The sequence below is a fragment of the Temnothorax americanus genome, unplaced genomic scaffold (assembly GCF_048541705.1).
Source record: "Temnothorax americanus isolate GAGA-0224 unplaced genomic scaffold, ASM4854170v1 Scaffold29, whole genome shotgun sequence".
Taxonomy (NCBI): Eukaryota; Metazoa; Arthropoda; class Insecta; order Hymenoptera; family Formicidae; genus Temnothorax; species Temnothorax americanus.
In genome coordinates this window covers 2,010,523-2,034,616 of record NW_027509432.1, presented here as the reverse complement: position 1 = coordinate 2,034,616, position 24,094 = coordinate 2,010,523, and the positions used below count along the sequence as shown (strand labels likewise).

Here is a 24,094-nt window from a genome sequence, read left to right as displayed (position 1 = left end):
TTTAACACAAAACAATATTATTTTAATTCCATTGGCTCAGTTAAATTAACATTGTTTCAGTTAAATTAGTGACATAAAGGCACGGGTACACCGGGACATTTAAGCCGCGACCTATACCTCAAATTCAACCTAAAGTCTGACCTGAAGCAAGTTTCGGCCGCCCATCAAACGTTTACAGCAGGCGGCCTAAATAATTCAGGTCGAATTTGAGCAGGTATAGGCCGCGGCCTAAATTCAGGGTGCAAGTGGGCGCAGCGACCTAAAAAAATGGTTAAAAATGACTCAAATTGAGTATAATTTGACGCTGCAAATTCAACAGTGTATACCTTACGTAAACTCGATATAAATATTCGAAAGCCCGAGCGCATTGAATATCTAATACGCAAATTTGCGCTCGGCGGTAGTGGTCGAACAGATAAACGGTGGACGCGGTGAAGAGACGACGAATTATTAATCGCGTGTCTACCGATAATAAAGCTATCAACCGACGAAATATCCGACTCTCTCGCACGCGGTCTATAAAGGCCCGACCGGATTCTCTCTTTGCGGAGCAAACACTCGGGCAATCGCGTCTAACGACGACAACGATGGTTTAATACCGTCCTCCTATTTGCCCTCGTCGGTGGCAAATAGAAGAAGAAACGCGCGCGAGCGCGCACCTTTAAAACCAATCTGAAACCGTAAAGTTCAAGCCCCAAGCAGCGGGATAAGTGTTTATCGAGCACGTGTTCCTGCCGCCTGAGGTTTCCCCAGGCCGATTCACCGGAATCAACGTTTTCCCGGCTACGGTATCGAGGGATCTGGTAATTAACGATTGGATTAATTAACGATTATAGGGGACTTCTAAAGCTCAAGGTGAGAAAATAAACCATAAGAAGAAGGGCTTTTCAATTAACTTCAGACAAACTTAAAATTTAGCTTGTTTACATATATATAAGTTAAACAGAGAGTTTGAGAAGTAAAATACGCGTACTTCCCGCGGTGTCTCCGTCAAGGAAAAGAATTAACGTTAAATTGGTCAAAGAGAAGTCGAAGAAATAGAAATCAAAAGAATAACAGCCAAGTGTTCCGGGACACTTTACGCGAATATAGGATAGGTTCCACGGAAACGATCGAGATAGTAAGTTCAATGAGTGTCTTTCGCGTTTAAACGAAAGTATTCGAATCGCTATCGACAGAAATCATAACAGACAAATTTACTATACGTCAGCTGTTACCGAGTATCAATGTAGACGTGAACGAGATGTTTTCGCGCGCGTATTTTTTTGGATGATAATACAACGAGCTTATACGCGACTTCGGGAGACAACAATCGGGATGAACGAATGGATACGAGTGCGCGAAGGAAAATTATAAACCAAGTTCATTTCTTGGCGATGTAAGCTGAAGTTATAATAATACGTATATCATTATAACATTTGGGATAAAAGAGCGAGCCTCGAGGGTTCGCGAAGGATCAAAACACGCGACAAGAAACTCCGAGTTTCTCGCTGCTCCGAGACGGGCATACCTGTCCGCCGCGACAGCCGTGAACTTGGGGGGGTCGTGCGTGCGTGCGTGCGTGCGTGCGTGAATGCGTGGCGTCGCGGGAAACGCGGGAGCGCGCTCGCCGAGAGATCGAAACGTCAGGCGCTCGTTCCCTTCTCGCCCGCCCCCGCCCCCTAACCCCTCGTGCCTCATCTCTTGCAGACGCCGCCGCCGGCACGGGATCTGTCACGCTGGCTCGTACAAACTACCGAAGAGGCACCCTGGAGTCTCCGCGATTCGGAGTTAAGCAGGGGGAGCAAAGACGCGAGCCGGCGACGAGCCAGAACGGTAGCGTGTCATCCGCGCGAGAGAAGAAAGAGGCGAGGATGTCGAAAAAAGAGGAGGAAAGGAGGGGAGGGACGTCGTTACCGACGGAGTCTCTCTCGCGTCTCGCTCCCGGCTCCGCTCCGCTCCGCGCGAAACGCCGACGACGCGACGGAGCGGAGCGTGAAAACGAGCCGACGCACGCGACGTTTTCGTCTTTGTCTGCCTGACTGCCTGACAGGCCTGACTTACCTCTAGCGCTGGCTGACGATAGACGACGACGATGTGACGCCGATGATAACGATGAGGATGACGATAACGACGACGACGACTCGGTCGGCGGCGACGTAGCTCCGACAGTGGATAGCCGGCGGCGAGCTGCGGCGCGCGTAACACGTCCCTCTCGCAGGTTCACCCGTTATAAGCCGACACTGAGCACTTCGGGGAGTCAGAGGGTGACAGATAACGCGCGGTCGTATCGGCGACACGACGAGAGAGAGCACAATGGCCGACCGTGCGCCTCCGGTCTCTCGCGGCCACGATCCGCCGCACGGGGCCCACGAGGCGCGCTTCTTCCTCCCCCCCCTCCCCCCCGTTCCCGCGGTGAGAAAGAGATGGAGCGAGAAACGCGACTTGTCTTCCTTCCTTCCTTCCGAATCGGGAATCGGGAATGCGCGCCCGACACGGGTCGCGGGCGTCGTCGCGGCACGAACGTGCGAACGTTCGCTTGACGAACGGATTTCCGTTTCACTGTGCGTGCCCGATCGCGTAAAATCTCCCGTTCAGTCGTTCCCTCGCGGCGTTAAGTCGCCGCGCACCGCACCGCACGATGGACAAAAACCGACTGACTGGCGTGCCGCAACTGCCGCTTGCCGCTCCGGCACTCCGGCCTCCGGCGGCGAGGCGCGAGGCGTGGTGGGGGGAGCGGGAGCCGGCGCGCTCTCCTCTCTCCTTTGCGTAGCGATGGCGGAGAAGGACACGGCGCGTCTGCCTGCCTGGCCTGCCTACGCGCGACGCGCGCGGAGAAAGCGAGACGGCGCGCACTCGGCGCACTGCGCATCGCGCCGACCGCGCGGCGCGCAGACGGTTGCGATTGGGCGTGGTGGAGTCCCTAGACTCGTCCTCGTATCGACCGCCGCCGATATGCGGCCGCCATTGCTCGCCGCCGCGCCGGCCGGCGCGCGAATTTTAAACGCGCGGGGAAAAAAATAACACGGAAGAAACACAATGCGGGGTTTATATAATCCTGCGTGAAGTATAATTGTTTTCTAATCGAATTTCTCATACAGAATTTAAATGAACTTTTCTATGGAATTTTATATTTATCATCAGGGTAATAATCATTGGTTAAATAACGATATTCATGGTGATTTTATTACAGTTTCTTTCGTAGCAATAATGCCATTAATGCCGAAAGTAAGTATTGTTAAATAATTATATTATTTAAAGTTAAATAATTGCATTATCTAAAGCTTATTCGTGTGAGAATGTATAATAAACTAATAATAATTTTCGAAATATATCAATTATCGTTATATTTGTCGGAAAGATATTAAAACTGGCAGCCTGTTCTAATAGCAGGCCAGCAGACACGCTGAAACGATATGCAAGAAATGCGGAACGGGGAATGTGTGCGAGATAAACAGAGCGCCTGTGGAATGTCCGGAAGAAATCAAGATCTTTCTTGGAGTCCTCTCGGTGAATTTCAGGGCGGCGATACGAGGAAATTTTTCTGTGGAGGATAGCCCGTATATTCCGCTATGCAAGCGATTACGGGTGATTCCGGTAGGTATAATAAATATTGCACCGAAGTCTAGACTCGTTTTTCGCACGTAAATGCTCGACGGCAAATAAAAATGATACGTTATAAAAATGATATACTTGCCCCTCGAAGACTCTCGACAGATACTAAACACTGTGTATTACATATACATCTACGATCCGTGTAAACGTAATATAAAGGGAGATTCATGGAACGAAATAAATTACTTCAAAGTTTCGTGCGGCTCAGCCCGGGTGTAACTATTTCAAAATACAATTTCCAACCAACTCTTCAACTGGCGCGTTCAGCTTCAGTTTAAAATTTGCTTTCGCGGCGATTTACGTGGATCATTTTCGCAATATAATAACGATTAAACAGTTTAAAATTTCAAGCGGATATCACAAAATTTGAATAAACTTTTTTCTCCCCCGCGTGAGAGCTTTCCTCCCGCATGAATTTTAATGACGGGATATAAAAGCTATTTCCATATACATTATGGAAATTTCCATAAATTAAGCTACAGTCGCAGATTTCTCGAATCGCTTTCCAAATCTGTTCCTTTCTTTCTCGATCGGTATACGCTATGTCTTTGCTAATCCTTAATCTTTCTTAAAGCGGGATACTTTCGTTATAACCGAAAGCGCGATTATTAAATTAAGCGCACTCATCGAGCGGACGATCGGCGAGCCGCTCAACGATGCTGCGTGCTTAATCGAGTGAAACGTGCACTTGCGATCAGACGGCGGACGCCAATCGTTGCATCTGCAGCACCTGCAGCATCCCCGTGCCGTTGCGCACACACGATCGCGATTTATGATGTTCCTCGTCGTCGTGGGCGCGACAAAAAAGCGCTCCACTTTCGCTTCTCCATATTCAAGTCTTTGTAACAACCCGTTACTCACGCTCTCACACACACACACACGCGCGCGCACCGTCAACAGCAGTAGCCGAATAGGCCTCGTGCCGGTATCGATTGGACATTAATAATTCAGCCGGGGAGCGCCGATAGTAAACTCTTACTTATTCATCTCGACGTGACACTTTTTCGACCGTCTTTGATTCGTCGAACGATAAGTCGCAATTAAACTCTAGCGTTTACCAGCAAGGAAGAAAGACGAGAAGATTATACGATGAAGATTGTACGAGAAGATTATGCAGTATTAGTATACTTGAGACACGAACTTCATCAATCAAATATTTGTTTTATCCATATCGATTTTTACGCGTGCTCTCTCCTCTTTGTTTGATATACCATATATTTTACACCACGTATAACTCCGAATATCCTATACGCAAAGATAAAAAAAACATTCATTAAAAAAATGAGTGTTGCCAAACAATGTGATTTCGTTATATCACATTGCAGTTAAAAATAATTCGTATTATTAGACTCTTTTAATATATCTTATTAATTTTATATTCATGTTATGCGGGTTAAGTGTCGCTCGTTGAAAATCTTGAGTAGAAAATAAAGAAATAAGTATATGCGAGCGAACCGTATCCCAGCTAGTGACGAAAGCAATCATCTGCGTTGCATGAGAAAGAGAGAGAAATGTCTTTTTTTCAGTCGCGTTCACAAGAAATCGTTTACGGGCCAGAAAACACCCTTCGCCCCTTCATCACCCCGACCGACGTTAGAGGCTCCTCATGGTCTAAGTATGTCAAGAATTTAGCCGTGGGCCGTTTTCGCTAATAGCACACGATAATTGCTTCACCACGCGTTCGTTCGCACGCGATTGCGCCATGGAAGGAAGCGTATATCAAAAGCGCGGTCCGTTACATGAATTATATGAATTCTTTTTTATAGCGGTATCGCCGATGATGAAGTCGCGATCAATCGGAGAACGGAGACGGAGGAAAAATTGACACGTGTTTTCAAGTCGCGCTCAAATTATTGTGTCCGGCACATAGACAATGATATTTTTTATTTCATATATTCCACCCGTAAATAATTTAAAATATAACATGATGAGATGATAACGTGTCATCCGTAAGATAACATATGTGATAACATGATAAAATAAAAGATTAAATAAATAATAAAATTATCTTATAAGAGTCAAAACGTGACGCTCTTTTTGTTCTATTTATAATTCCATATAGAATTATTAACATTATATTATTATATATAATATTTAATAAATTAATATAATGTTTAATAAATATTTAATGAAATAGAATTGTTATTAATATTTGTTATAAATTCTGTTATTCAGAATTCATGACAAATTTTGTCAAAAATTATTTACGATACGTTTAATGCTACACAGAGAGAATTTTCTCTTAGAATTTACCCTGAAAATCATGGTAGTTGTGGGATAACATATATTACGAAGAATATTTTATGTGTGCGAGCTATTCTCATTAATATCTACCATAATAAAATATATTAATTACAATAAAATATAAAATATGCTTGATTAATTTTACTGAAATATATATAGTAAGATATATATGTATATAGTCAATAATTTTTCAAAAATTACCAATCTGTTTGGTAATTTTTATTACGTCGTTTGTAAAATGTCTTTTGTATATTTCAAAAATTCTTTGGTTGCCAAGTTGTCCCAAGTTTGTAGTGAGTTTAACGGTAAAATATAACGAAAAATTCTCTCCGTGTATAAAAACGACTTATTGTTAATTACTAATGCGATAACATATACTCTTCGCTTTTTCCCGCCGGCGTTCCACTTGAGGTAGTATAAAGCCTGCGATCTCTGATGGTAGTTGCGCAATAATTACGAGTGATACGTATATTGAATGACGAGAACCGTGTCTCACGGGAGGCTTTCTGAACTACTTTTTTTTCAGATCGAGCTATCTACCTTCCACTCTTGACGACGAACGATGACACTCAAATTCGCGTCCAATACGTCAGAGCGGAAGAGAAAACCATACGGGTGCACTTATTCATTTTCTCGGCACGCGTATATTATCGGGTCGATCCATTGATAATGAAAAAACACGAGATAGAACGTGACGCATCTGCGCGCGATAAGGATGTTCGAAACCAGTTTCTGACCCGTAAAATTGGATATAGACAAACCGATACTGAACAAAAAAATCCTTATCCTTAATAATAAAAATTAAAGAAAATAAATAATATTAATACGTGAAATTTTGAATTCGATAATTAATATAGAAAATAATGGCTCTTGACCGTTGAATTTTGCGATACTTAACGTATTTATTAGATAACTTTGAAAAAGGTTGAAATAATTGTCAGATCCACGAGATCAGCTCTGCTATCTTTTAAATTATTACATCCATGTTATCTTTCTCTATTTTTATTCTCTGTCTATTAGATTTTAATCCTCTCCAACGTGGAGCGATGATAAATTGCGGTATATGAAATATCCTATCTTGAAAAGCCGTCGCAATATAGACGTACCGCTTTCGAGTACCATAACGAGGTCAAACCTGCTTCAAGATATTTCGCAAAGATTATGGGAGTAAGCGCTCGAGTGGTTAGAGCTTATTATTTTATTTATCCTTTTTCTTTATGTGTCATCAGACTTTCGCATATAAAGGTATGATATTCTCTATGTGAAGACAGGTAAATAATGAAAGCCAAAATTGCTTTCCAAGTGCCATTTAACGTAATTTGTTATTGGGGTCGCAATAATGTGACCTTATCACGATTACCCGAATTTAACCGTAGTAATTGAGAGTTAAACTAGTTGATTCTCATCTACGTGCACGACGAAACAATATGCCGCGCGTTTCCGCAACGTTACGAGACTTGAAACGTTATAAACGGCCGATTTGCATCGCGCGCACGCCAGTATTAATCATCTCGGTGAATCGCGTTCATTCGCAAAATTAGGAATTGGTCGATACCGACCGGCCAATCTGGGCGCGTAAATTTTTCGGAAGTAGAACGCAGCTTCCGCCCAAAACGCAGAGTGAACTGGCGAATCCTAGAAACAATAATAAGCAACTCTGATCCTTGCCTATACTAAAATAAAATTTGACTCGTAGTGCAAAGAAAACTATAATTCTGCTCTGACGTTTGAGTTTAGATCTCTCCTCCAAGTTTTACTCGAGTTGTTACAATATCTTCAAAGATCTTTTCAGTAATTGTTTAGAACATCGTTCTCTTTATTACATCGCTATTATTATATAAATTTCGAATTGCTGTAACTGAAATTATCTTTTTATCGTTCATATAAAAAAAATTTCTCTTTAAAACTGTATTTAACATATTCATTGTGTTATATGTTTTACATAATTCGTAAAATATATGATAATATAATTCTAAATTAAAAGTAAAGCTGCGTTACGAATTTTGGAGCACGTTTGATATCTTATAAAACGACAGAAGAATCGCAAGACGAGAACCGCAAATCAAAAATAGAAACATCTCTCAAAGTCTCCCATCGGGGACTATATGATAGTCATAGCTATTCTAAACGCGCCGACAGTTGACTTAAACGGGTCATCGGGGCTACGGCTAACGATTCAGGAAGAGATCGGCGACGCGAGAAAAGAAACGATCCGCCATCTGGACCGATGATCTTATAAGCCGGCGTCACGGCGAAGGAGCGAACGCATTGCGCGTACGTGTTGCGCGTTCAGTAGCCCGCGGAATCGTACGCGAAATGTGCGTGCACGAATTTGGTACAATTACTCTTTTCCGTATTCTCCCTAGCGAAAGAATAATCTGTGGAAAGTGTTGAGTCGTGAGTGTTCGTCGAAACTCCTCTTGTTGTAAAATTCAAAATATCGCGTGCAATATCGAACGATGCAACGGATACGTCAAATATGCAAATTATGATTAGACTTTAACGATTTATAACGTTGAAGCTTTCAAAACGCAAGAAAAATGAGATTGCAATTGCAACGTGTGGGAATCGCGTTTAGCTTGATAGTGCTGTTATCCGCGTTTGAATTTTGCACGAGCAACAACGCTACCTGGATCAGCGGCCGCGGCAAGAAGACGCGCGTAGTCAGGAAGCTAAGAAAGGACTTCCGAAAGTTGAAGAAGCAAGAGGGAGCGTTAAAGCTGATAGGAGGTGAAAGCGGCGAACACGAAGGTGCGCTGGAAAAACTCATTTTACGCGAGATTTAATTCTTAAAATAATTGTCGGCAATCTCGAGCGAACGACATCAGTCTCGAAAAACATCGTTGAGAAAGGGATTACCTTAAAATCGCCGGGACACGATTTAACGTGAATAACGAACGATAAATGCGCGACGATAACAGTAATAATAACACGGGACGAACGAGTTCTCTCGTTCGAGTTTTATCCCGTTTTATTCGAGGGGATGATACATCCCGCATATAGAATTACGCGAATCGAGGAAGCGGCACGGAGAGCGCCGTGACGTACGCGGAACAAAGGAACTTTGTCGTTCAGTCGGATCAATTGGTGCACCAATCAATTATTATTACGGGAGCATCCTCTCGCGATTTTCTTACTACGACACACCGAGCGCGGCGAGTATAAGGCATAGGGTATCGATTGCACACCGAATTGCGCACCGACGAGGGACCGCGTCGTAACGAGGCGCGTATAAATCCGGCCGGGATGAAAGGGCGACGCGCAACTCCGCGCGTTCGGGGTTGATATTTTCCCCGCGATAAAGCGCGCGGCTGTAATATAAACGGGGGTTATAAATCTCTTTCTCTCTTTTCCCCTCTTTTTTCTCGCTCCGTTTCGCGGAGATAAAGAGCAAGGCTCGCGCGCGCGCGCGCGAGTTGTATCACGCGTCCGTTCAAGTCGCTCTCGCGCGATGACGATTAAAAAGAGGTCAACTCGAGGAAGATTTATGCCAACGACCATGTGTCAGAGCGCCGTGCGTCACACGTACGCGCAATACCGGGAATCGCCGGATAACGTGGTCACCGTAAAATCAAACCGTAAAATAGGGTCGCGATCTCCGGCCGGCCCGGCTTTGCCGAACGCTCCTCGCGTCGTGTATTGTTAAGACAGAAGGCCGCGCTCGCCGCGTTTCTCCCCGCGCGATTTTGCTTCCGCGTTTTATTGAGCCAAACGATATTAAACAGCAGCGATTAAAATTGTAACTAAAAGCTTGACACTTAAAACTTAAGAGCTTTCAGTTAAAACGTCAAATCAACTGATATAACAAGAAAAGTATCAATTTTCAAAATCGTTAATAGCAAATTCAAGCATCTTTCTGTAATTATTACCGTTGTAAAATATTCTTAATAATTAAAATCGATTATTACATTAATTAAATATTAAACATCAAATTTTTAAGAATTATATAAATCCTGGTGTTTACGTAAATAATAATACAAATTTTTTTTAAATTATTTAAGAGATCAATTTTAGTAATACTATAAGTATTTTAATATATTCGTCTTTATATTAAATGTTTCCTATTATCATTGTCAGAATGCCATTGCGACAATGCTTTCTATGGTAAACCGAGAGTTTGCAAATCGATTACTTCCTTTTTATTGCGCCAGGTTCTTGCAATAAAAAAAACACGTAAGCACAAGATTTTATTGCTATATGCACAGGAAACGTGGAAATACTTCACGACGGGAAGTGGGGCAGTATATGCGACGACGAATGGGACGACTTCGAGGCCAATGTGGTTTGCAAGCAATTAGGCTTTAACGGTGCAATTAAAGCAACGACTTATGGCCACTTCGGTCAGGCCAGAAGTGAGAGATATTTATTGTCTTTTCATCTTAAATCGCTGTCTTTCACGGTCGAGTCGCGTGTACATTGCCGAGACGAGCAAGATCGTCCGTAACGAGCCGTTCGTTTATTCCAATTTATTGACGGACACGCGTTATATTTTTAGCGCGTCAAATTTTATCTCTGAAAATCCGTAGTAATAACATCATAGATATTATATTTCCAGTTTCATTTTACACTTTATTTTACTTGACTCTGCTGTTTGTTCAAGCATATACGTCATATTATTTTATCGGTTAAATAACGCGATTAATTAAAATATGAAATACAAGCGTGCGCGACTATTTACATTGAAAAATGCCTCAAAGGAAGATACTGGATGGATAACGTTTACTGCGATGGATCCGAGGTCGAACTCGCGAAATGCCGTTTCGACGGTTGGGGCATCTCCGACTGCGGCGGCAACGAAGCTGCCGGCGTCATTTGCTCGCGCGACAAGGAAACGAGAACATCGTCACCATCAGTCCCGCAAGAGAAGTCACTGAAGGCCAGAATAAAGGACTCGTATCTGCAAGGCACGGCTTTACGATTATCCGGAGGACGAGTACATTCCGAGGGCCGAATGGAAATTAAATTGGGCAATGCAGGTAGCGAAACATTTACCCCGAGGAGACTATAACTAATCATAATTATAAAGAATTATTAAAAAATTAGACCAATTATAATTAATCTATTAATTAATTGTATGTTTAAGCATAAATTTTAATTTTATCCAAAGATTCACTAAAAACGTCATAGATATTATCAATTAAGAGAATAATGACAATTAATATATGTAAATACAAATCACAGACATGTTTTCTTTATAAATTACAGCGTTATCGCACTATTAAATCGCCAAAGTAAAAAATATATATTTATAAATCTAAGCTCTTGTTATTTAAATGACTGCAAACATCAGCGAGCTATGATAGATTTGAACTTGCTATTATAGACACGCGAAATTCGTGCGGACACTCGATTTCAGATTGGGGCGTCATTTGCGGCGACAGTTGGTCCATTCTCGAGGCCGCTGTGGTTTGCCGTCAATTGGGCCTCGGTTACGCCTCTGACGCGATACAGACTAATTTCTTCGGAAATGGGGAAACAATCCCGGTATCAATCAGCGGGGTACAATGCAATGGGAACGAGGGGAATCTGGCAGAATGCCTACATGACAAGGTTGCAGATTGCCCAGGTACTTCTGCATGACATCTTCGATAAGATATTTATGAAAAATGTTAGTAGTAATATATATCCATATAAAAAATAGAATAAAAAAAATAAAAAGAACAGTAATTCCAAAACTGATTAGAAAAAGTTTTAAGTCCGAATTGTTCATAAATAAATCATCGGTACTATAGCATTATATATATATATATATATATATATATAATAGCGTATTCTGAAGATTAAAGTACTTTGAGAAAAATATTCCATAAATATGAAAGAAATAAGAAAAGTTCGCGGAAGTTTTTCCTTTTTTGTTATCAGATTTGCATAAGAAATTAATTATGACAATAGAAGAGAAAAAAATGTAAATTTATAAACAAGTAGATTTTATAAACAAAGTTTCTTCGAAAAGATCTAGTTAATTTTCTGAGTAAATCTGACGGTGAAAATCTTGTTTCTTAATTTTCATCTCATATAGTATTTGTGAAATATATCAAGTGTATAGAGAATGTTAACATACACACAATGAGAAATATCACAAGAAGGCATGTGTTTTATATCAAAAAGCGAGCACGGAACTTCAGTGTTTATCATGCAAGAGTCAGCGCGAAGTAATCTTACCGTGATTTTAGGGACAGCGGAGAACGTGGCAGGGGTGGTGTGCCATCGGGAGATGGCCGATCTCGTGTTCGATCACATCGAGCTAATGCGCACAGCACATTTGGAGGACCGTCAGCTCTATTGGCTGCAATGCGCGATGGAGGAAAATTGCGTGGCTTCGCAGGCCTACGAGATGCAACGCGAGTCCGAAAATTGGCACTTGGAGACGAGACGATTGTTGCGCTTCACCGCGAGAATCTTGAACGCGGGCACCGCGGATTTTCGTCCGTCTGTGCCTAAACACCTTTGGGAATGGCACATGTGTCATATGTAAGTCGAGCGCGGATAGCGGATCGTTAGAGCTCGATCGTCCGTCGTAAGATTAATACATCGATATGCACCAGATATTCTTGCAGGTGCACAAGTACCTGTCCGTTAACGATAAACAGCTGAATATCTGAAATCGATGAGCTATATGAAGAAGCTTCAAGTCTGTATTACGTTAAATTATTCGAATTATGATGGTCGATTGGTAGCATTAAGAATCTCTAAAACAGAACTCTGAAATAAGTATACAATTCAAATTAAAATTGATAAAAACTAAATTCATGAAAAATTCTGACAGAAGACTAAAACATTTTGATTTGCCTAAACCTAAAACGTTAAGCGAGAGATTTTATTTCACGATAAACGACTTCAATTAAAAATTGGAATTTTTGGAAATTATATTTTCGCAATAATTTAAATACATTTTGACGCGGGGAGAGGAAAGGAACATTAATTCCGAGGCAACCATTTTCCGTTCGCAGGCATTATCACTCGATGGAAGTATTCGCCACTTTCGATGTAATCGATTCGAGCGGCAATAAAGTCGCCGAAGGCCACAAAGCGTCCTTCTGCCTCGAGGACAATCAATGTATGCCCGAAGTGCAACCCAGGTAAAAATCCTGATTATAGAACCCTCTTTTCGCGGGTGACACGCGACGTGCGTATGTAATTTTACCGTTACTCCTTCTCATTCCCTTCGCGTTTATAATTGCGATTAAATCCGCCTATATTAGTCGAAGTTCATAATATGATATGTCGTTACCGTTTTAGATACAAATGCGCCAATTACGGAGACCAAGGTATTTCCGTTAATTGCAGTGACATTTACAAGCACAATATCGACTGCCAGTGGGTGGACATTTCCGAGCTCGAGCCAGGACATTATACGCTCAAGGTACAGTCGTAATAAAGCCATTTTCATAAATATCGAACAAGAGATCTCCCTCGGCGAGTTTGCGAGTATCGCGGTATTCCGCCTGCGATGGAGAATACCGCGATGAAGGAAGCTCTCTTTTGTTTTCAGGTCGCGGTGAATCCCGAATTCAAAGTTGGAGAGATGTCGTTCGATAACAACGCGGCGATCTGCCGTCTGCTTTATACGGAAACTTTTGCAACTGTCCACAGTTGCATAATGGGACGTCCTTGACACGATGCGCACACGCGATTGCGAGGATTTTTCTAGCTGGGGACAATCTACGGGGTGAGAGATTTATGTCGGGGCTCGTTGGCGTTGACTGGACATGACGGACAAGAGGCGACACATTGCGACCTTGCGATGTGTATTGTGTAGAATTCGCGAGTGAATTTCACAGTTCAGAAACAAAGAACTTCAATCGAAACGCAAGATACATCCACGAGATTAAAAAGTGGCAATCGTTAGAATGAATGGAAAAAAATTGAGACGTTGTTTTAAAATTGTTACACTCTAGTTGAGAGATCCATATTTAGATGTGTGTTCAGCGTATTCTTATACGCGTAAACTTATAATCTTATAATTATTTCTAATAAATTTATAAAGAAAAACTAATATTTAAAAAAAAAACAATTTTGAGATACAAGCTCAACTTTAATTTCCGTTTATTTCTAAACTGCTATCCTATATTTACTTATATCGCAGACTTGAATCTAAAAATGTATTTTATTTTATTAATTTAATTGTATGTTTTATATTATATATGACAGATTAAATTATCTTACTCAGACGAAAAACGCTAGAAAATATATGGAGAATTATATAGAAGATTTAAGAATAGTTCCAATCTTTGATGTCTCTTACATTTTGAATTTTCCGTTCTACGTTTTCATTACACCATATATATATATATATATATATATATGTATATATGTTTTCGGATTATTCCCCCTAAACTCACAGACTACAATTACAATGACAGTCTTTTAAAAAAAACATCATTCGTGCTTCTCGAATAACCGGTCTCCGCTCTCGGGTTTCTAAACCCCATCGTCTCCATTCACGCCACTTTTCGGATAATTACAGAGCACTGTGGTGCGACCCTAGCCGGATAATTACCAACGTGGCTTGGCTATATGTTGGTGTCTAGGCTTGTGCGCGCCTAGCGAGAAGCAACCGGCTGTGCAGATCGAAGCTGCCCGACCCGGCCAGCTCACTTCCTCGGCCAGCATGCTCTCCGTGTACGGAATCACAAGTTTCGGAGTCTAGGATCGAATTTATAGACGTTCCCCGGCCGTGAAACCGCTCTAGATTCGTCCGCGCGGCCGCGCGAATCTCGAAAAATGAAAAAAAAAAAAGGAAGACTCGCAGAACAATGAGCGAAACGCCTCCGTGCTCGATAAGAATTCGAAGCGGAGACGTTCGCGTTCTTTCGGGGGTTCCGATGGCACCCTCACGAGAGATTGCTCAATCTTTGCGTGCACGGCAACGTTAATTATGACTCCTGGGAAAATGACTATCGCAGGCGTATCGGGGATACAAGCTCGCTCTAAGCCGGGTCTAGGATAGAGGCGTGCTTCTCGTCACGCTCCGATACTATGTTGGATATTACCATTGGCTACCTGCTACCTGCTGGCAGGTGTTCCCATACAGATGTATCAGCTAGGACGACTATATATATTCTCTCATTCTTATATACAGAGTGTCACGATATTATTATCATATTGTAAAGCTTCACGAAGGTGAACGTTAATTAAAAGACTTGCAAACTATGAGCAGTATCGTATAAAAAAAAAATCGTGGTGATTTCTCAGTTCCCGCCTGGAGACTCTCTAAACTCCCATGGTTGGAAAGTTTCTTCCGCGAATCTGATATTTTCTAGGACGGTCTGAATAAAGTATACACAAAGGTATTATGACAAGATCATTGGAAAGTGAATGTTTTAAAAGAGATATTTTATATTTTATTATATCAAAATATGTCAAGATAAAATTGAAAAGTTTTTACAAAATATCAACTTTTCTCACTTTAATTTAAACTTATATAACTTCGAGAGTCCCCTACGTCGCGTCTGTAAAGCGGCTAACCACTTTAGAAAGAAAAAAAAGAAGAAATATATTTAATATTTCAGACCTGACACACAGAGGAAGAACGAGGAAGATATTTCTGCCTTGAAGATACTTCTACCAATCCAATCTCTTTTGGGAGAAAATAAACTGTCACGAGGAATATAAAATAATTATAACAGCCGTCGTAACATTCACCCTGTGTTTTAGGTGAATTAAATCCGCGAAGGCGCGGCGTCATAAAATAAGCGAAATTAAGTTAACTTCGCCCTTACGCCGATTCTCGGTCTTCGCAACGAAAAAACAGTCTGATGGCAGGTCAGAAGATGATTAAACCATCGTTTCTCTCAACTCCAATAAAATTAACGTCAAAAACGTCATTTTTTTTAACTACTTGCAAAGTTACGTAGAGCATGACGACATTTTACAGCATCAATCTCGCGTAAATAATAATAATAACGTATATAATATATTTAAAAAAACAATAATGGTAATTGTATTTATAATTTTTAGAGTGTAATACATTTTTAGAGTATAAGGCAAAGCTTAATGATACCAAATTCTATCAAATTTCTCTACTTGGATCTTTTTATGCAACGGTATTAAAAAATAGTCGACTGTCAATTACGCGTCGTGTCCAACAGCAACGTGACCAATCGTATAATTCGTTTAAAAAAAAAAAAACATAGGGATAGTCCGCAGGGGTACGGCTTCCGTACAGAGTGTCGAAGGTTGCGCAGTGTCGCGACGACTTTTACGTCGCACGTCGCGGAAAGAAAAGAGCGCGTAACGATCCTCGCGACGATCATCACCCCTTGGGGATCACAATTGTTCGGAGAATTTTTCGAAGCGAATGAACCGCCGAGAATAATTTATCAAACGCGCTGGGGGGACGAGTTACGTTCGAAGTGGCGATACTTGCCGAGGGGTGGAAACTCCTCAACGACGTCGTCCGAAGAGCAGTCAGTCGCGCGCACCTCGACGGAAATTATATTCGCAGAGTAGAATTTTTCCAAGCGACAAGATTATCCAAGAGGGAAGATCGATATCGAAGTTAAGGCTTCTGAAGCTTTAAGTCCGTCAGCCGAGCGTAAAATAGGCCCTGACGTCCACCGGCAATCACAAAAATTGGAACACAGCGAAGGTAAAGTGGGGTGCGCGTGTTTCGTACCGATTGTTAAACGACGAAGTGGCGCTTGTCACGCGACTTAATAAATGCCATCGAAATTAATGTTCGAGGGAGCGAACTTTCGTGAAGGATGCTCTTCGTGCTAAACGATTCTTTGCGACCTAAGGTCACCGAAAATCACAATTGTTGAATGCTGATCGTTCCGGCTAATTACGTAAATAACAGAAATATATGATAGTAATACAAATATGTAAAATAACGCAAAATGCGACAGCAAAAAAAATCATGAATTTGTTGTATGATTAGAGCTTTAGCTTTTTCTTCTCATTTTAATATTATTTTATTGTAAAATAAATAAGTATAATAAACCAATGCGTATGATATGAATTATAGAAGATTTACAAATTAATTTAAAGCTATTAATATAGCGATAATCGAAATAGTGAAAGAATATTTGACATACCTACATATATTTCATTTGCCAGAGTTCGCATCGTACGCACATAAATTATTTATGTCTTGATGAGAAATTAAACGATGGCGAATGATATGCTCATTAAAGCTTCGATCTTGTTAAGTATCGTTTTGCTAACTTTGAGCACAAACGAGCAAACATGCTCTGAAAACACCACATTATTAGAGACTACGGGTGACGCTATTTTAACCGGTAAGCGATATTCAGCAATATTTCAATTAATTAGAATAATTAAATATAAATCTAGAAATTTTTTGTGTATAATTTATATTTATGGAGAAATTCATTTGCACTGCATTGTTAATTTTGGAAAATAAAAAGTAAATACAGTCTTAAACATATATGTATATCATCTCTCACAATTACAGTAATTTTGAAAATTGTAAATATTATTGTTTTTCTTTTATAAATTTGTAAATATTTTAATTATTCCATAAATTTAAATTGCACATATTTTTACGTATAAATGAAAAAACTGCGTAAATAAAAAAATTCTCTCTCTCTCTCTCTCTCTCAAATAATTTTTTAGTTAAATTAATAAGAAAAATTACGACAAACTTTTGTTTTCTTTTTTTGACTATTGACAATTGGGCAACGATCATCGACATTCAATCAGTCTTCGTGAATGCCAATTACGGACAATATTGCAACGTATCGTCATCCAAGGGTCTCCAACAAATCTCGACGATATTACATATAGTGCAAACTTTGAACAAATATGACTATATACCAGGTGTGAAATTAGGTAAGTAAAATAAATCACTTTTGTACGTATCTATTAAGTCAATACCGCGCAATAGCAAAAAAAAATTATGAAATAAAATTACTATAAAAGTTTGTGATTAGTCAAATTATGTTCTATTTTTATGGAAACAATTCATTAATTTAAATATTCAAATTTTCTGCAGGAATAAATAAGTTTTTCTTACGCCACATACTTTTGCACCGTTAAACATTATTGCTGAAAATACAACTGATCGGATTATAAATGATAAATGATCATCGCAAATAAAGTTGCAAGCAAATATATCAAAATATATGTCAAAATGTTTTTAGAATTTCAAGATCTATATGTTATCAAAGTTAGTTATGAAAGTCAAGATAATCCTTAGGTATATCCGAGGTGTAGTATATTCTCGTGAATAATTATCATGTATATTCCACAGGACTAAGAATCTTCGACACGTGTCGTGATAGGATTACGGTGTTTAGACAAGTTTTGCGAGTAGCGATCGAACAAAGTTGCGCGCCGGATTACGAGATGGGTGTGCTGGTGTCGTCCCAGTACGGGCATGTGATGGATTATCTTCACGATCACAGCGGTCTGCCGATCGGCGTCTACGAGGAACGAGATTTTACGATGCCCTTGATCGATATCTTGGCGCATTATCTGAGCACCAAATACAAGATCGTCGATCTGGTGTACACCAACGCGGATTACGTTCTCGATCGTTTCCTGGAAGTTACCAAGGACGCTGGTGTGTGCGTGAAGCGAAGTGACAGGCGCGTCAACGGTGACGGGTACGGGTACGCGAACGTCACGGAAACAGTTATAGTCGCAATCGGCCAGAGAAATGACGTGCTACGATGGCTGGGAGAGAACGAGGAATCGAGGAATTCCAGCGAAACGTGGCTCCTGCTGCCGCTCGATAATTCGGATATTGACGGCAAGTAATTTTAGGTATCGATAGATGACGGGAGAAATTGCAAGTGGATAATAGTTTCATCTTTGCGCGATGACACATTTTATAAACCAAAATACTTATTTTCTTTTATTAAAATTACTTATGTAATGTCATCACAATTGGAAAGTAACTTGTCTGTTATATAAACGTAGAAATATTAATCTAAATTAATGTCACTATTACATTAAATATTGACGTCAAGTTGTTCCTGTAACAGCAGTTACATCATCCAAGTTTAGCCGTGGTATTAGTTGAAAGTTAAGAGACAGTTTCAGCAACGTCGTTTAACTTTAACCTTAGTTCGAGCGGTCTTTTGTTTCTGTCCAGAATTAAAGCCAAAACGAAACAACCGGGGCGGTTAAACTACAATTAAAGTTAACCGATATTGCTGCAGCCATTAAATAAATTAACTCACTGCGCGAATCTAATGCGATGAGAAATTCTCAGCAATGTGCAAAATCGAGATGAAAGTCTGTTCATGTTTTATGTATAGATGTTCTTTTCTAAAAAAAATTTAATTTCGGTAACTTATTGCACTATTTCGATGATCCTAGATATCCAAGTCGAAATTTGGATGCAAGAGATATCAATCTAAATTTATCGCTCGCACGGCAACGTCTTCAACTTTCCAGATCTCATACCACCCGGATCGTATGTCATTAAGCCGGAAATTCCTCGTTTCGATCTTGGCGAATTCTCAAGCACGGGCGAATTCCCGGAGAACTCCGACAACTCGACGAACCACTCTCCGTATCTCCTCGACGTTGGGAAGGCCGTCATCGGGCTGGCGGAAGTCTTCCGGGATCTCCTAAAGAGAAGCTGCCCGATCGACAACAAGGAGTGCAGCATCGTGACGCAATCCCCAGAATCGCAACGGGAAATTCGCGACGTCGATGTCTACGAGGTTCTCCACGTGCAACCGCGATCGCACTCGGTGAGATACGTGATCGCCACGAAGATGCAACACGATTTACACGAGCTTATCGACGTCGCTTTTTACGAGATCGAAGTGTCAAATTTACGCGTTCTCCCGAAGACGACGATGCCCGGCAAGCCGGAGCTCTGTTTGGAGCACCTTGCCGAGAATTGCGAGAACTGCATGAATTTTCAAGGGCGCTCTGACGCGCACGACATTACAAAAGGTAAAAAACGGTATGAATGTAAGTAATACCACGAGTATAGAAATTGCACGATTCACCGCGCTGAATTGCTATCGAACGATCTCGCAGCGTGTAACTATGAATATTCAAATCTATTTAAACTTTTTCGTCAGTTATTGAGATTTTTAAGATTTTTTCATCCAAGATCTTGCTTCTATAAAACTCTTTCAGAATTATAGCTATCGAAAATGATATTAAATCACGCATATTTTTTAGAGAAATCAGAATCGTTTGCTTTTAACGTATTTAATTAACATTTGACATTTCAGTGGATGTCGTCGGCAAAAGTATCCTGAAGAACAGCATCTACGTTCCTGTTTTCCTGATCGCCATCGTATGCGGCGTTCTTGCGTGCTGCGTCATGGTGATCTTTATCGTCCATCGTTTTGTGACTGGAGAAATACTCGACGGTAATCCAGCCCTCACAATTGTCCTCGTCCTGGCCAACCTGTTTACCCTACTGACAGCGTTGCCTTTCTGCGTAACGGACGATTATTTCGGCGCGGAGAGCCTGAACGCCTGGAAGATCTTTCTCACCACTCTCGCGTTTGGCCTCACGTTCTCGATCGTGCTCTCGAGAGCGTTCTTCCTGGCCTTGTCCGCGGGAGGTGTTTTTATCATTCATATAAACGGATATCTGCAGAGTCTTATGACGCTCTTTATGTACGGCGTGCAAATTACCATATCGGTTATGTTTTACGTTCTGAGCACAATGAACTCAGCTATGGTCGCCAGAAGTCTCATCTTTATTGCGTTATTAGGTACATTAACCGAGTTATTTATTGATTCTACGTTGAACTTACGCGAGCGATTGTGATTTAAATAATTATGATATTTTTTCATTATAATTTCTGAATCTTTTAAGTAAATTATTTTTTCTTTTTGGAAATGTTGAAAAGTTTAGTTTGTCTTATTCCAATTTCTATCTAACTTAATATTGATATTAAGTTATATTAATATTAATATTACACGTCTTTTTATATTTGATGTAAAATTTTATGTTTCAATGGTTTCCTGAAATTATCCAGAGGCAATCGCAATTATAGTATTGCTTTATTAAAATTAAAGTTTAAATATTATTTTCAGGATATGACATATCTTTATTAATTGGATTGTTCGTTGCTTGCTGTTACATTATCCGAACACAACGCAATTATTATGAGGGAAGATGCTTCTTCGGCACTGCTGTCGGTCTATTCGTAATATGGACGATATGGCTAACGTCCTTCATGTTGATGCACCCTAAAAATCGCGACGCAATCGTTTCCTTCGGTATAGTTGCCACAGCTTACTTGATTATATTCAGTATCTTAACACCAAGGATTTATTACATGGTCACGCACACACCCAGGAGAAAAGATCCCGAACAAAGATTCGATCGCGTTAATCGACCGACCAATTCGATTGTTAATACTATCGTCAGGCAGGTCAGGACGCTACATATGTTCTCTCTCAATTATTATTATAATTAGTACCATTAATTGTGTTATCGATTATTATAATTTCAATTATAAGTTTAATTAACTTTCTTAATTAACATTATTGTATTATATTATGTAAAATAATTCAATGAATTTTTATTGAAAAAAAATTCAAGTTTTCTCATTGATAAAAAAGAACTCGGTTTGCAGTCGCGTTCCTCCTACGATTACGTTCATCCTGCTGAAAATCAGGTTCTACGAGTGCCATCAGTATATCCAAATTACTACGGTAATTCAAGCCCGAACTTGAAATATCTCGAGAGATGTAGAAGTACACATCGCTATGAAATGCCTGTATATAATAATTACGAATGTCGTGCAGAAATGAAGGAGATCGACGCTGCCTATATCACGCCACGAATGTATATCGAGAATACAAGGGTAAATAATATTCATTAAGTCGCGGAAGATTAATCAAATATATATATTTTATAAGTAGATAACATCATTTTCCTATAATGTGCTTAATATACTATATGAGATTGAATTATGGAAAAATCCGTCAAACGTATATATAGCCTCAATGTGAAAAATTCCAACTTTCAGTCTCTAGCAGCAACAAATGACGTCATTTACGCGCAGCCAAGGATCTATAAATCTCAGAGGATAATTCTGGGAGAGAAAAGCAATGCAGAAATTACTTGTAATAGAGATCATTCTTCACCTAGTCCTAGACTACATGTCGAAATGTATCCCATGAGATACACCAGCCCAACGAATATGGAGAGAGAACGAAGAATCGTTGAGGAAGAAGAGGACGAAGCAGAAGAAAACGAAGAAAATCAGGAGGACGAATGTGCCAGCAGAGTTACCCGTTTTTGATAAGTTTATTAAATCTAGTATTCAATTTTTAATCTCCTACATGTCCTTATAAATTTTTTATAAAATGGATATATAATAAAACATTTTAATAGATTTAAATCACGGAAAATTGGAATAATGACCAAATAAAATTCATAATCTGCAAAAGATTTCTTTTTTCCATTGTGTCTCTTATTTTTTGAAAGATCTTTGATTTATCTAATAACTCTAAGGCCCGCTAAGGCCTGTATTTATAATCATTGCGTGAATCACGTACCTATTAAAAAGCGTATCAAGTGAGACATTCGAAGTACCATTTTATATTTCGAAACATAAACAGTTCGATATAGTCACATTTTGATTGTGAAAAACGATTATTAGTCCGACGTGACATCTGATGTCATTAAAGTACTGTTCGCAATACTGAGTCTCGCGATATTAAACATCTTTATTGCAGATGATATAAAATCAAATTATTAATAAATAAAAATTAGGATAGGCTATGAAAATCTTATTTGCAATGACAATGTCAATCGTGTATACGTTCAATAAACTAACGATTATAACCAATCTTAAGATTAAAGATATCCTAGCCTATCCATATTCCAAGATAATAGATCTCTATATATGCGACATTATATTCATGTTCTCGCACTCTTGACTTTATATATATACGTATAAATAGATTTATATTATATTACATATGTCTGATATAATTCTTACACAGATCTATTATCTTAGTAATATTAAAAGTAACATGTGACTCACCGATATGATGCGCAGTGGTGGAGTTGTGACGGAAATTGCGTTAAACTGCAAAATAAAAATACGCGAAAATTATAGCAATAATCAGAATAATTTATATCTAGAAATTATCCGCGCATAAAATAATTATTTTTCTGAGTAACAAGGGAAATAAAAGATTTACTCACTCCATGACTGCTCAGCCGTCGCCCGATGCCGCGCCCAGGCCTCCTCCTCCTCTCAGATTCCTTCGTTGCTCACTCGTACGCAACACTCGCGAAAACACGATTAATTACGATCGCGCGTGTTAATCATTATAATAAAATAATCACTCGCACTTTACACGGCACTCCCGACGGTAATTACACGTGACGCGCTATATAAGTACCTGCCGACTCGAGTTTCGCCGTGTGAATGACTCTCGGCTCGCGGCTCGCGGCGCGGCGGTCTGACGTATCAAAACAAGCACGAAGGCCGTACACGCGTCTCGCCGACACGTAATATTTATAGCGTATCCTGAAAAATAAAATTGTACTTTAAATATATATATTCTGTTTCTTCCATTTCAAATTTATTATCAATACATGATAACAGGCGATATTCATATAAGGCGTTACTAGAACAACTCGATCCGGCGATTCATATATTATTCCGCGCAATCAATCGCGAAACGGTATAGGCAAATTCCATTTAAAGCGAAAATTCAAAGCGCAATACGAAGTTTATTCGTATATATCTGAGCATCGCTGAGTATAATTAATTGCCCATTATCGCGAAACGATAATTTATTATTTCCGTTCTCTGTTCCGTTCCAATTTCCGATTCCTACTTCGAATAAAATAAACCGCGCGAAATATCTGCTTCGCGATAAGCAGTCGTTCCGCTACTTTTACGAATCCTTAATTGCACCGATTAATGATTAATGTGTGATCACAAGTTATTCTGATAATCGTAAAATATGACGGCGGCGCTTAGTATTTGCGCTTAGTATATATGTCGCGAAGGGTAATAACACGACGATACACGGCTCGCGCAACTACCTGATGCCGGCTCGAGTTTCATTGTGCGAATGATAGCGCGGCGACCTTGCGTAAACACACAGAGCGCCGTACACCGCGCACCGTAATAATAAACACCAAGGTCACGTTGTTATTGCCTCGAAATATTTAACGCTTTATTATAAGATAAAATAATAACGTTAAATAATTATGTTTCTTGTATTTCGACAAATAGGCACGTTTCTTCATTTTATACTTTGTTTTACAAACTCATTAACGCTGTTTAAGATAACGATAATTTCCGTTCGATTAAAACGGCATTTTGAGATTTTTAAT

The 24,094-nt window shown here is 40.0% G+C and overlaps 3 protein-coding genes across 11 annotated transcripts in view; 2 read left to right on the top strand and 1 right to left on the bottom strand.

Moving 5' to 3' along the window:
- Gprk2 (G protein-coupled receptor kinase 2) overlaps positions 1-24,094 on the bottom strand; it is a 77,863-nt gene that overhangs the window by 28,450 nt on the left and 25,319 nt on the right. For 2 of the 3 annotated variants that reach the window (XM_077410436.1, XM_077410437.1), the window contains exon 1: positions 2,044-2,815. The gene's annotated coding sequence lies outside the window, so the exon portion shown is untranslated. Of the gene's footprint in view, positions 1-2,043; positions 2,816-22,784; positions 23,277-24,094 lie in introns of those variants that run through there. The other variant, XM_077410435.1, reaches the window with a different exon arrangement.
- Positions 7,966-15,159, top strand: LOC143899830 (lysyl oxidase homolog 3). Of its 5 annotated transcripts, XR_013257610.1 has the most exons (9): positions 7,980-8,589; positions 10,044-10,190; positions 10,536-10,814; positions 11,162-11,404; positions 12,012-12,309; positions 12,789-12,917; positions 13,078-13,201; positions 13,331-13,507; positions 14,306-15,159. XR_013257610.1 is itself a non-coding variant. In XM_077410506.1 (8 exons), exons 1-8 carry the CDS (start codon positions 8,379-8,381, stop codon positions 13,451-13,453), a joined length of 1,554 nt encoding a protein of 517 aa, XP_077266632.1. In that variant the 5' UTR covers positions 7,981-8,378; the 3' UTR covers positions 13,454-14,047. The 5 variants fall into 5 exon arrangements, 4 of the variants coding, with proteins under 4 accessions (XP_077266635.1, XP_077266634.1, XP_077266632.1 ...); XM_077410506.1 differs by lacking the exon at positions 14,306-15,159 and having other exon boundaries at positions 7,981-8,589; positions 13,331-14,047; XM_077410507.1 differs by lacking the exon at positions 14,306-15,159 and having other exon boundaries at positions 7,985-8,589; positions 11,195-11,404; positions 13,331-14,047.
- On the top strand, positions 15,968-22,778 carry Boss (G protein coupled receptor bride of sevenless). Of its 3 annotated transcripts, XM_077410431.1 has the most exons (10): positions 15,968-16,628; positions 16,900-17,081; positions 17,506-17,634; positions 18,056-18,556; positions 19,207-19,716; positions 20,004-20,495; positions 20,821-21,161; positions 21,366-21,444; positions 21,538-21,596; positions 21,762-22,778. In XM_077410431.1, exons 2-10 carry the CDS (start codon positions 16,952-16,954, stop codon positions 22,035-22,037), a joined length of 2,517 nt encoding a protein of 838 aa, XP_077266557.1. In that variant the 5' UTR covers positions 15,968-16,628; positions 16,900-16,951; the 3' UTR covers positions 22,038-22,778. The 3 variants fall into 3 exon arrangements, with proteins under 3 accessions (XP_077266557.1, XP_077266556.1, XP_077266555.1); XM_077410430.1 differs by having other exon boundaries at positions 15,971-16,429; positions 21,366-21,596; XM_077410429.1 differs by having other exon boundaries at positions 15,972-16,628; positions 21,366-21,596.